This window comes from Aptenodytes patagonicus, chromosome 1 (genome assembly GCF_965638725.1).
Source record: "Aptenodytes patagonicus chromosome 1, bAptPat1.pri.cur, whole genome shotgun sequence".
Taxonomy (NCBI): domain Eukaryota; kingdom Metazoa; phylum Chordata; class Aves; order Sphenisciformes; family Spheniscidae; genus Aptenodytes; species Aptenodytes patagonicus.
Window position 1 is genome coordinate 168,353,899 of NC_134949.1, and position 13,535 is coordinate 168,367,433.

At 42.4% G+C, this 13,535-nt stretch overlaps 1 protein-coding gene across 1 annotated transcript in view; it reads right to left on the reverse strand.

Moving 5' to 3' along the window:
• The window catches only part of HS6ST3 (heparan sulfate 6-O-sulfotransferase 3), a 320,523-nt gene extending 310,548 nt beyond the window's left edge, over positions 1-9,975 (reverse strand). Inside the window, exon 1 of the mRNA XM_076362065.1 lies at positions 9,138-9,975. Coding sequence (XP_076218180.1) covers positions 9,138-9,697 — 560 coding nt within the window. The 5' untranslated portion in view covers positions 9,698-9,975. The remainder of the gene's footprint in view (positions 1-9,137) is intronic.
• Positions 9,976-13,535: the final 3,560 nt, after the last annotated feature.

Consider the following 13,535-nt stretch of genomic DNA (forward strand, 5'->3'; position numbering starts at 1 on the left):
ACCTTGCAAGACTGTAGCTTTATTTCTGCTCCCTGTTCTCTTCTGCTGTCCTCCAGACTTCGCCCTCACTTTGGGCTCACAGCTTATTCCTACGCTGCCTCTCCTTTCCCCTCCTACTCTGAGGAGTTCCTCAAGCAAACACCATCAGTTGCTATTCCACCCACCCCCACATTCTCAGCCATAGCCTGTGTGCAAAGACACATGGAAATAAAGTAAAAAATTGCAAGTAGCTACTTTTGAGTGTGAAAATACACAAACATTGAGATACAAACATATTTGCTACTTAAACAAAAACCAGCCCAAAAAACAAGTTAGAAATAGGCTACTTGGTTAAAGGAAAAAAAAAAAAGATGAAGCTCTTTCCTACATCACTACCTCTAAAATTCCATTTAACACACGTTTAAAAGCATAATGTGCCCAGTCTTACAAATGGAAATCTGTAAGTCAGCAAGCTCTTTACATTGATATTATTAGACTTTAGAGGGGAATTTGAAAAAAAATTATATTTTGGTTTTAGTGTTTTGTGAAGTATGCCTCCTTCTTTCACTCACCTCACTTTCAAGCTTACTTGTCTGCAGGAAGTAACTGGTCTCAGAGAAGTCAGCTCCTCCACATACTCTAACATCCTGAAGGGGCCATTTCCTTCCAGTACCAAACAGCACCAGGAACCACACGACCAGCCTTCTCATCAATGTCAAGTTACTCCACAGAACTGGGAAGTACTCTCAAGTCAATTATGAATATCACAGTTTGTTTCATCAATCCTTCATTATTTCGACTTTGGAAATTGAAGTTGCTCCTGGTCGTTGCTTTCCCCATCCCAACATTATTCTTCATATGGCATTCAAAGCTTCCCCACTACTGAGCCAGGATGTTCAGCATCTCTATCAGTTTGTAGACCCTCAGAGCCACACTTCAACCTACATTAATACACTTTCACAACGGACATATAACTGTATTAATGCAACACTTCTAATATGTCTGAAATCCACTTTACATCAACCATTTTCTAACATTTTTAAATAAAAAGAAGGGGTTTAAGACATTAAGTTTAAACCATTAATTAAAAGCCAATCCCCCCTCCTCCGTTTTCTAAGATGACTTTAAGCTGCGGGCCAAACTCCAGATCTTTGCAGAAGTATATATGAGGCCACCTAACAGTAAGCTTCATAGCAGAACCAAAGTCCTCAGAGCTTGAAGATAAAAGGCCCTATCGCTACAAGAACCCATTTTATACTTTTTTAGTCAATACATATTGAGGTCTCGAGCACTGACCATGTAACAGACCGCAAGTACTTCAAGAGTTACTGATTTTGCCACTCCAGAATTTGTTCTGAAAGAAAATCCATGCCATCTTGAACAAAATCCCAAAATAGTTCTGTTGTTAATTTTTCCCCCTAAATTAGTAGTTGTTTCATGACTGAATCATTTTATCATAACAGCAGTCCAAATTAGACAGCAGTCCAAATTAGACCCTTAATTCATACAATCAGCCTCCTACACAGTGTTTGAAAACCTTGTTAAGCAATAACAGAACTTTGAAGGGACTTTAAGTTACCTTCTAAGGCAACCAGGAACATTAAGACATCCAATGTAGTTTAGCACTAGAAGTTTGCGTTATAAATACTTCCAGAAAACAGGCAGCAAGTTGAATGCAATACTAAATACATTAAAGAATACAGGTTCCCTTGCTTTAATCAGGTCTCATTCTGCACAGAGAGCAGCAGAGTCTTTACATTATTAGCTCAATTCACTACTATGGCTGCACCAAACTCTGGGAGGAAATGCTTTACTCTTGCTGACTTAGAAGGCAAAATATGAAAACTGCCAACACACCTGAAGGGAGAAATCATTCAGTTCATCCAGCTCTCTACACTTTCCATTGAGCTTCTTTGTGATCACTGAAGCTGAGCTGGCACAGATTTTTTTCTTCCTCCACGAAGTGTTCTCAAAAAAAAAAATCAAGAGTAAGCTCACAATTTTATCCCTATTTTTGCCACTGGTGCTGGTCTACAGATTTAATTTCTATGAGTGTAATGGCATTACAAAGCAACTTTTGCCATTCCCACAGTAACTTTTCCTATTCCACCTCAAACCAATACATACCCCGAAGCTATGTAAGAATTTATTTTAATCAATATCCTATTCAAGAGGATTGGAAATTACTGTAAATTAGGCAGCTAGATAATAGAAATTAAAAAGCATTTTAATAACACAAGAGAGTTACAACAGCTGTTACGTCTTATAACACTGTACAGCCCTAGGGGATGCTGCTCACACTTTCACTCTCTTTCCTCCCCCAGGGTTTCTCTGCCTGGCTCCTGCACAAAGAAGAGAATAGCTCCTTCATTTTAAAGAATATCTTATTAGACAGCCTATTTTCCAGAATGCAATATCAGAAGCAGCCAAAAACCCACCCCAGCATGATATAAGCAGCTAGACTAAAAAGGAAACAGCAAGGTCTGCATGAAAGGAGCAAGCAAATTTTCTCGGGTAAATCCCTAAGTTCTCCTCCAGGCAACTAGAAGAACCGCTGCTCAGGTGATTATTTTCATAACACGCACCTCCCTGTCTGAAAACTTACTAAGTTTCACAGTTATCTGTAAACTACAATAATGGGTGAAGATGAACAATCAACTCCCGATTGAATTAGTGCTGACTACTGTTTTATCAATACTAGCAATTAACAGTAAACATAAGTTCTAGTCATTTTTGTAGTCCCCAGCAAGGCAACCTGCTGAGGTTTATTGCAGCAGCTTCAGAAGTCTGAAGACAAGACTTATTTTTGGGTCAAAAGTTTTCCAGAGCTGTGACAACCCCAATGCTGAAGAGTTCTGTCCCCATCAATTATTTGTCTGCCACTCTGGGTGGGGGAAAGCTCACAGGAGACAAGTACAGTGCAAAAAGTAGTAAAAGAGAGTTTGCTAGTTGTTGCCACAAGTTCTAAGACAAGTTATCTTTAAACGCATAGAAGAAAAGATTAGCAGACGGCATTACTGTCTCAATCAAGTTGGATCAAATCAGTCTAATTTCCCTCTAAAATATAGTAATTGACTTAGAATAGGAACAGTAGGAAGGAAATGCTTTTCTAAAAAAAAAAAAATTAAGTATAACCTTAGACAACATTTCCAATTAGTGTCATAAGCCAGAAAAGACACAGTCTAGGAGAAAATATGATGTGGCAGGGGCAGAACTCCCTGGAAAGCAATTCTGAGAGTTATATCAAACAAAAGGTTTATTACAATGGGATTTAATTCTATTCAGTGTTTGCATCGACTACGTGGATGCTGAATACAAAACACATTTATTAAATATGCCAATGATGAAAAGCCAGGAAGGACAAAAATAAAATTTAAATCAATTTTACAAATTAAAGAAACTGACAGAAGAGGAATGAAATCCAGCGGGGACGAGCACAAAGCTCATATAAAAAGACAATGGGAAGTATAAGTAGTAGTCTTTAAGAAAATGAATAGTGTCTAAATCCCAAGCTGAACAGTCAATATTAGGCAACTGCAAAATAGGCAGATATCACTGAAGTGTACAACCACAAACACAACTTTCAGAATAAGCAAAGTAATCTTTTTTGTTCCACTTTCTACTACACTTACAAACAAAATACTGTACCCTCACTGAAGCATCACATTTCAAGAACACAACTGACACAAATCCAAAGAAGAGGAACATTAAGAATGGCCTACAATAAATAAAGAATGAGCTGGATTTGGTTACGTTTTAAGAAGGGATAGTTGAAAGAGGACTTCCTAAGATCCAAAGTACCTAGTAGGCTACTGCAGAGAAAAGGGGATCAATTTGTTCTCAGTTTCTCAAAAGACAGAAGATGCAATGGGCTTAAAATTGAAGTTAATAAAATTCACACTAAGCATTGAGGGGAGACACCACCACTTTCCAATAGTAAGGACAATGAAATCCTTGAGCAAGTTACCAAGGTGCTTTTAAAGCATCCAACAGCAGAGACAGTTGAGGAAGGAAAAAACCCACACTGTCAGTAGTAGGACCTTGGGAAATTGTTTAATCCTCGTTGTTCCTTATACTTATGAAAAAACCTATATAGAGCTTACTGGCTCTAACATTCATTTCAGTAGAAGATACCAAGGTATGGTAGAGAATTTGTGCTTTTTTTTTTTCCATTTTACAAACTTGTAGCTTTTTATTCTCTTCTTCCCGCTACCTTCAGTGTAGTCTTAATTTTCAATTAACACTCTTACATTTTTACGATGATCATAGTTATCATGGCTGCAAAGAACGGAGTCCATCTTACACTCCATTATTGCTAGATCTTTAAAAAACACTCGATAGTCAAATAAAGGACTGCATAAGAAAAAGGAATCCTACTAATAATTTCTATTCAACTCCCCCAATTCCATGACTCATGGGTTTACTGCTGATTTATACTTCCATAGGACAACGGAGCACACAGTAAGTTAAACAGACATGAGGAAATGGAGAGTATAATGGAAGCAAATTAATGAAAATCAATAGTTTCAAAGACTAAAATGCACTGATAATAAAGCTCATGGGGTTTACAGAATTAGACTGATTTCACTGTTTCATATAAGAAAATTACACAACACTTTCAATGCAGTGTTCTTTCAAGTGTGTAGTTTAAAAGATTACCTTCCTAGTTTAATCAAACTTGTAATAAATACTAACGAATAATTATTAATGATATTGCAGACACACCAGCAAGGGAGAAAATGTGCCTTGATTAGGACTTCTAAGGTCCCCTCTCAAGCCCTCATACATAGAGTAGAGAAGCAAAGCAAGCCCTACCTCACACACCAAGTTTTACCTGGTAACCTAGCAGAGGCAGACAATCAGTTTAGACAATGTCTCTGCAACATTAGATGTGGAATTCTTCTCATCTTGTTTTAGACATCAAGTCCCAATTAGCCATTCCAGGCTTCCCTTGTAATCAGTGAAAGAAAGAACTGCCCCTCCAGAAGACAATTCAGCAGGTCTCAGACATGTCTTAGACCTTCCAAAGGATTGCCTGTATTATTCCGTTTCTCCCCACTGCCTACAGAGGCAGCCTAACATCACTCACTCAGACTTGAGACCGACTCTTCCCTGGCATCCCAGGTTAGACATCTAACAACATTTCTCTTCCCTTTCTTTCCTCAAGCAATGTTGGCTAAGGCTCCATAGTCTTCAGCTCTCCAAGCTTCTTGGTACCTCTGAAGGAAAGCCACATTCCAGAGATGGAGCTAAACACAAGCATCGTCAACTTCAATGACTTCCAGAGAGGGCAGAGCAAATACATAAGGAAATAAAAGACTGTTCCTTAAAGAAAAAAAATGGATTCCACTCCAGTCTCTGTTACTTTCTGTTGTAACAGCCATTTTTGTAAGGCAGCATAAATAACCCAAGTTGTAGACACAACACATAGCAATAACTCTCCTGTTAAATGTATGGGGGGCTATGCTACTGAAGCAAGAACTTCCACGTGAGCCTAACTGCATCTTCATGCGAAAAATCCCACTGCTTTAATTATACAAATTATTTGCAATGTTGAACTGAAAACTACACTAATAAGAATTTAATTTAAAACTGCATCAGCTGCATACCTTTCTCAATATCCTCACTATCCAGACAGCAACTTCTATGAAAGTGAAAACTATATATTAGTATGAAAAACTAATAGCCTGTCTCTGTAAACACTTAAGCAGGTATTTCAGCAGAACATCTCACATCCTGAAAATTAAAACATATGCAAGTGAAGAAATAAAGTCTAAAGTTGTTGTTTTGGTTTTTTTTTAAAGTAATGTTGTTCAAAAGAATAACTGATTCTTAACAAAAAAGATAGTTCTACAACTTCACAATAGCATCCAATACATTGACAACAACTTTTCATACTGAAGTACCTAAGCTGGGACAAGGGCACAGGACACTTCATAGCATTAAATCACAGAGAGGTAAAGGTCCAGCAACATCAGAATTAGAGCTGGCACTTGGGCTTGAAAGAGTTCAAATTGCTGGGGCACAGCAGCAACTTCTGCCCTGTGTTCCTTCTTGGGACCTGAGACTTCAAAACGCAAACATCAGAAACAGGAAAAGCTGAGAAAGTCTCTTCAAAACTCTCACGAGATTTCAGAAGTAAAACATCTTTAAACACGCTGCCCATGAAAGACAAAGAACCAGGGTGAGGTGAGGTAGTGCTTCACACACCTTCTAAGGCCCTTAGGACCATCACCCACTCCCTCCTTTCTCTACCACCTAGCCCCTTCCCTTGTGAATTCTAATTATAGTTTCTTCATGAACTCTTCTAAAGACCTGTGTTAAAAGGTAGGACTTAATCTAACTTACTCATAAACAAAGTAAGAAAGAAAACACTTCCGAGCACCACTTGTTTAATTTTTTATTTACGTTACACTATTACCAGCCCTCTAAGAAGCGAATTTTCAGAATGCAGAGATTTATACTCTAAATCCTTTATTCCCTCTATGTAGCAAAAGATAAGCTAAATATTTAGAGATCTGAAAGAACAGATTATATTAACACCCTGCTATGAGGAAGAAAAAAAAAATATCCGAAATACACTTAACATCATTCTTACTGCATCAAGTATATGGCACAAGAGATCAAACACCTTGGTACTAATTTCATAATATGGTTTGTCCTGCTGCCCTCCTAGCCACAAAGAAAATTCATTGTCAGATGTTTAACCAATTTAGCCTAATTTTCTGACTCCATAGCTGGAAGGCAGAAGACAAAAGTTGAGCTATTCAAAGACATCTACTGCCTCAAAGACATTCAGAAGCTTTAAAGGATGACTTAGAAAATAATCAGTATGCTTTACTTTAGACTCACATGCTAGTTTCTTGCTTATTTTAGGCACACAGTCTCCTCATCCTCAATTCTTCATTCAAACATTAAAAAAAAGACTTAGGTGCATGCCTCTAATAGTACACTCCTCCAGCAAAGTATTTTAGGTTTGATTCCAACTTTACCAGGAGCAAAGACCTTCACAGCAGAGACAATCTGTACTTCAGGGTTATCCAATTCATTTTACAGCTCCTTGAAAAATTGAAGTTAAGCCACATGATTATAAAGAGAAGCTAAAGGGAAAAAATGAAAAGGTGTCTGCCCAGCACAGGATATAATACAAGAAGGAACGACTATTAGAACAATGCAACAAGTAATTATTCACAGCACTTTCCTCACTTACATAAAGACAAATCAAGGAGTGCAATGTCACACTAAAATCATTCACTAACTAAACAAAAAAATTTAAGAAAACACTATTCAGCTCTAATGGTGAAATGTCACTATATGTCTTTCTTCAATCAAAATAATTACTAATTATCCACCAAATAACCACTATGATCTGCTTTGTAACTCAACTCAAAGTTTTAAATTTACTTAATATAATCTAGTTTTTTATTTAAAAGTACCGAAGTCACTACTCCAATTTTACTGCCCATTTGTAATCTCTGCAATTCAATTTAACACTCAGTTATTTACCTACTAATATTCTTCATGAGAGAGGAAAAGAGGACTTATTCTCAGACATTTCTACAAGTAATACTCTTCCTCCTCCCTCCCTGGTTTACATTACAAGTTTACTGAATATTCCTTAAAGCTATACAGTTACCACCAAGTTATTTTGTCCTTGAAGACATTCACAGCATGCCTCTTCCACTAGCACACAAACCTTTACGCTTTATCTTCAGCTAAACATTTTTCACAAAATTGTATGAATAACCTTAACAGTATTCTGCAAGTCCAGTCCAAGTCCACAACCATCAACAATAAATTAAAATTATCCTGACTGAGTCGTGCCAAATGTGACTAGCTTTGCAGTATGGGAGGGCCTTTGATGTTCACATCAAATAATCTTCAAATTGTTCAACAACAACAACCATCAACTCTATTGTCTTGATGAATAGGCGCTGTGAAAATGCGTGAACGTATGTCATGGCCTGTGCGTGTTTTTAAATGACAAGACAAAAAACACAATGTGTGAGTGGTCCTACTGAAAATTTAAAGTTTGCAGACTCATAAAATTAAGATGGATAGTAAAATGAAAGAACATAAGTTATCTAGAAAACTATATAGCTAAAAAAAGGTATTTTTCCTAAATACTTAACAGATGTTGAAGTTACAATCATTACAGTGCAAAGGTTTAAGACAGAATTCAGCTCATAACTTCTTACTACACATGTTCAAGTCTATCACACAAATAAAAATAGAATCTAATATTAGCCTGAAAAATCTGATTTAATGGTAAATAAGGCAGAACAAAGCCTAAAACTTACTAAATCACCTAGAGCTATCTTGTATCGAGAGAGATTACCCGTCTGACAATTCTTCCATTTTAAAACAGAAAAGACTTTGAAAGACCCAACAAAAGCGCAGTACAAGATAACATGCAGAGAGGCAGCATGCACACAAAATTCAGAAGTTTTCCACTGTCATCAGATCATCCAAAGAACATTAACACTGCAATATTTGCTAGTACTGCGTTCCCTGCACAGAGCCTGGCACACAGTGTCTCCTCTCAGCTCGCACGTAAGGAAGCGATCAGAACACAACGGGAAACAGAGAACCAGTCTAGCTGCCAACGAGAAACCGGGGGGAAAGAGAGTTTAAGGGCTTCTAGATACTTCAAACTCCCCTAGTTACACCATTCAGCAGCTGCAGCCACACGAGATTCTGCAGAGGCACTCTTCCTGTGCAGAGGAGTGTAGTGTTTTGTTAAAAACAAGTTTCAAAAGGACAAATAGATAGGAGAAACTTGCATAAAAACGAGTAGAGTTTAGGTTCCTCTCGCGCTAACCTGCACAAAAGGCAGCTGCGTACGCGTTACATGGAATCGGCACAAATTTACGGCGAAGCGAATGCATTACAGGTAACAAGCAGGGAGGGGAACAGCCCAAACTAGAACCTCCTCCGGGAGATAAGCTTTTTCTTTCTCCCTTTGCTTCTTAATGACGACGGCAACGGACAATTCTTGCCACGCTGTCGGAGAGCGGGACCCACTTACAGGGAGCCGTCCCACCGCGCTGGGAAAGGTGGGATCAGATTTCGAGCGGGTGGAAATCAAGCCCCACACGCGAGACCTTCGAGCACGCGTGGGCCGGCACCCGCCGCCGCTCCCCGCGCCCGGCACTGACCTGAGGGTGCGGTTGCCGGCGCAGCCGCGGCGCTCCATGGCGGCGGGCACGCAGCTGGTGAGCTCGGTCCAGTCGGCGTGCAGCCCGCAGCTCCAGCCGGTGGAGAAGCGGGAGAAGAGCCAGGTGTCCTTGTCGCCGCCCGGGCGGTGGCAGGCGCACTTCTTCTGCCCGGCCCGGCAGTAGCAGGGCTGCTCCAGGCGGATGTTGCGCACCAGGTGCCGCCCGAAGGTGGTGCCGCCCGTCTTCTGGATGTGGAGGAAGACGATCACGTCGCGGCCCCGCATGTCGAACCGCACCCGCCGGCACAGCTCCCCCCGCGCGAACGGGAACTTGGCCACCAGCCGCGGCAACGCCGCCGCCGCCGCCTCCTCCTCCGCGGCGCCCGCCGCTTCCTCCTCCTCCCGCTCCGTCGGGCCCCCCCCGCGGCGGGCGGCGGAGGCCGGCGGGCGGCGGGGGCAGGCGGCACCGGGGCAGGCGGGCGACACATACTGGTAGACGATGAGCAAGAAGAGCAGCGCCAGCAGCGGCGGCAGCAGCCACCTGTTGAAGCGCTCGTCCATGGCGATGCGCGGGGGCAGCGCGGCGCGGGCTTAGGCGCTGCCGGGCGCTGACAGGGCGGCCGCCCCGGTCGGATCCCGCAGCCGAGGGGCGCCCGGCTCCCTTCCCGACGGCATGGTCCTCGCAGGCGGCCGCGGCTCGCTTCGCTCAGCTCAGCCCAGCGCTCCGCTCAGCTGCGCTCCGCTCCGCTCAGCTCAGCCCAGCCGAGCGCGCCGCGCTCCAGCCCGCCCGAGGCGGCCATCCCGCGCTCGCTCCCCGCAGCTGAGGCGAAGGGGAGGCGCCGTGGCGGGAGCGCCTCGCGCCGTCCCCAGCACGCGCAACCGAGCGGCAGCGGCACCAGCTCCCGAGTCCGCTCCGCCGGCAACTCTCCAGCCCAAACACACCGCTCGGCCCCCCGCGGGGCGGGGCGGCCCCCGCTCGCCAGCCAATCGGGGCAAAGCCGGCCGCCTGAGCAGCCAATGGACGGGCCCAGCACGCCGGCTCTATCGCCAATGAGAGCGGGCGGCGAGTAAACGGGGGTGGTGGGAGTCGCTCCTCGCTCCCCTCCAGGTATCGGACGGAGACGGACAGCGCGCGAGGAGGGGGGAGGCAGCAGCAGCCAATGAGGCGGCGGGGGCGGAGCGGAAGACAGCCAATGAGATTGACGAAGGGGCTCGGCCAGGTGAGCGGGGCTCCCGCGGCCGCCCGCGGGAAGCGGCGCGAGAGGGGTGGCGCGGCGCCGGGCCGGTCGCAGCGCGCGCCCGCTGCCCCCCGCCCCGCCCCCGCGCGAGTTCGGCGCAGCGGGGCTGGCGTGGCGCTGCTGACACCCCCGCGCCGAAGTAGTGGGACCGAAATAAATAACACCGTTTGTTTTCTGTTAAACTCCTTCATATCCCGTTATTTTTGCTTGGGCGGGGGGGTGGCTTGTAGCCTTGGCGGTTTCAAGCCCGTGTTTAACCCCAGTGTTTTAAGTATTGCGTATAACTAGGTCGGACAACGCCGACTACTACACAGACCAACGCACTAATTGTAGATTAAGTGATCTGCAGTGCTGTTGCTTCTTGTGGCCTTCAAAGCACGAAGTCCCAAATGCTGAACTGACTCCGCGGAAAACTTCTCGCTGCCCGAGGCACTGAAATGTATTCCCCGCCAGCTACCTTATCACAAATTTTCAAAAGTTAATTTTTCAAGTCCCTTCCCATATTCACAGAAGTCCTCGGTTTGAAACTGTGTTGTTTTCCCTACTGAAAATTATTTTTTAATAGACATTAAAATCTTCAGCTTACAGGTCGTGCCTAGCTGAGACGTGTTTTGTCAAAAAACCCACTGTTTTGTCTGCAGTGAGTTCTCCATATTTTTACAAGCCTGTTACAAACACTTCATATCCAAATACAAGCCTCGTACCGCTCCTGGATTATAATACATTAATATGCAAAGCATTTCATGCTAGAACTGATTGCACATCTCGGTTATTTAATTACAGAATGTCTTTATTTACTGAGGGATTAATTAGATACCTGACAGTGCTAAAGCAACTTTCTTGCTCAACTCTAAAGACAACTTCACCTCTGGAAGGCTGATAACAGAAGACTAGTGCCTTCCCATGGGACCATTTAACTTCAGAACTTAAAAAAATAGTTAGACAAATGTATTTTAAGCTGAAGATTTTTATATAGAAAGTAAAAGTATTTGGACTCTTGGAAAAGAGTATCAGCTCCCATTAAAGCTTGCCAGAAATAATAGAAATTACCAGAAAATGGTCTAAACAAAGGGAGTTAAAACTCTAAACGTTTCTTGTGGTAGCAACTTTTGGAACATCTCACAACGGCATATACCACCCGACTTCAAACACACGAACGTACTGCACACCCATACACATTCCCAGGGTCCCGCAGCACTGTTAAGGTATTATGCTGGTAAAGGTTTGAGAGGAGCCAATTCTCGGGTCTTGCCAAGACATCAGAAGAGATGCACTTTTATCTTCAGGGAAATTTCATAAGGAAAACATCATGGGTTACATGAAATTCACCCTTGTACAACCACACACCACAGTGCTGGAAGCCCGATCCCTCCATCCTCTGGCAGAAGAAAACGTGGGTCTGGTGTCAAACCAACCTGTTCAGTCTTCTTCCTGTAATGACAAGAGGTGTGCACCCACTCACTCTTACCAAAGTGGAAAACAGCATTTTTCTCTCGGAAAATCACCGTGTTCTTTGCCAGCAAGAGAAGCGGAGCACCCATCTTCTCTCTAGGGAGACCTGACTCTCTTCTCTGCTTTGCCCACTGCCACGCTCACTTGCTTTCAGACTCCCTGTGCCTCCCAAGTATGGACTTAATGAGGTTGCCTTTTAACCTCTATCTTTTACTAAGTGACAGGAAGCCTATCTCAGAGAAATGTAAATATTTATACATGTAAGATATAGAAGCATTTTGTTCTCACATCAGCCTATTCATTACCTAACAAGCAACCATCAAAAAAAAACCCCAAAACCAGCAACGTTAAATATAGCCTTGTTTCAGTAACAGAATAGCACTAGTAAGGCTTGTGTGGGTACATTTCATATTTGGAATGAAAGCACTGCTAAAGGATTTAGACTGAAGTATCTCTCATAATGCTTTTAGTAAGATACAGAAATGCTATTATAATTTAAGATTTTCTCATTAAATACCAGACTGTTGACACTGTACCTTCATCTCCATGAAAAGGAGATCAAAGCTAAATTTACTAAACAGAGAAATTGTGAATTTCAGTTAAACTTAAAATTCTTATTTATTTAAGCTTACTCAAGGCAGTTACCGATTCGTGAAGACTGGCAAAAAATATTTTTTACTGGACAGAAAGGATGTACAAGACAAGTAAAAATATTTATAATGAGGTTTAGATGAAAAATTTGGCTTTTAAAAAGCTCTCATTTTTCTGAAACTAGCAAAAAGCACTTGCAGGCCCACATGAATTAATGTGTTTATGGAGCTTTCAAAGACAGGCTTTTAGTCGTGAATTTTAATATTCTTAATGACGGTTTGTGGACCATGCTTTATGTAGAGTCACAACCCACGGCACATCCAACCACCACACAGTTCTTCCCAATTGCGTACAGGGTGTGCAGTTACACCCCAAGTTACACTGAACGTGGCCCTAGTTTGAATAGCAGCTGGGGTCTCCAGAGTGAACCTGGGCCTCATGATACTCAGCAGAGGCTACGTGTCCCTACAGAGAGAACGTAGCGGTTTCATTTGGTGGCATTTTATGTTCTCTTTATAGATGTCCACATTACTGTGCAAGGCCCTGTGGGATTAAGCTTTAATAAAATCCGTTTCTTTAGAAGTCAATGGCTGTAACTCATTAGCATCAATGAAGCAATGATAAGGGTCATTCTGAACACAGTCATGTTTCCATCGATTTAATGGGAACACTACTGGGTTCAAAATGAAGCCCTAAAAATTGCAAACACTGTTCAGTCCCAACATTTTCCCTTTCAAATATAACTTATCTGTAAATCTCCAATGAAAGTTTAACTACGAGGAAAATCCGAAGTCAATTACAAGCTAGTTTTGAGATACTCGTACAAAATGAATTTAGTTTCTGTGGATTTCAAAATAAAACAATTACGAGTAAGACTCAGGATTCTCTTATTTCTGTCATAATAGTTCTCCAAGATCCTATGCTGTCAGCATATAACTCAGCGTTCACCAAGCATTCAAATAAAATAATCCTGAAATGACCTATTCCTCCTAACAATTTCAGGCAGAATACCTTCACCTGCTAAAATTTACGTGCCGGCTCTACTGTCATTTCTACCAGAGATGTGCTGACATGTGAAAATGTGCACACAAAATTATTTTAAAATTCCAACACGGTAT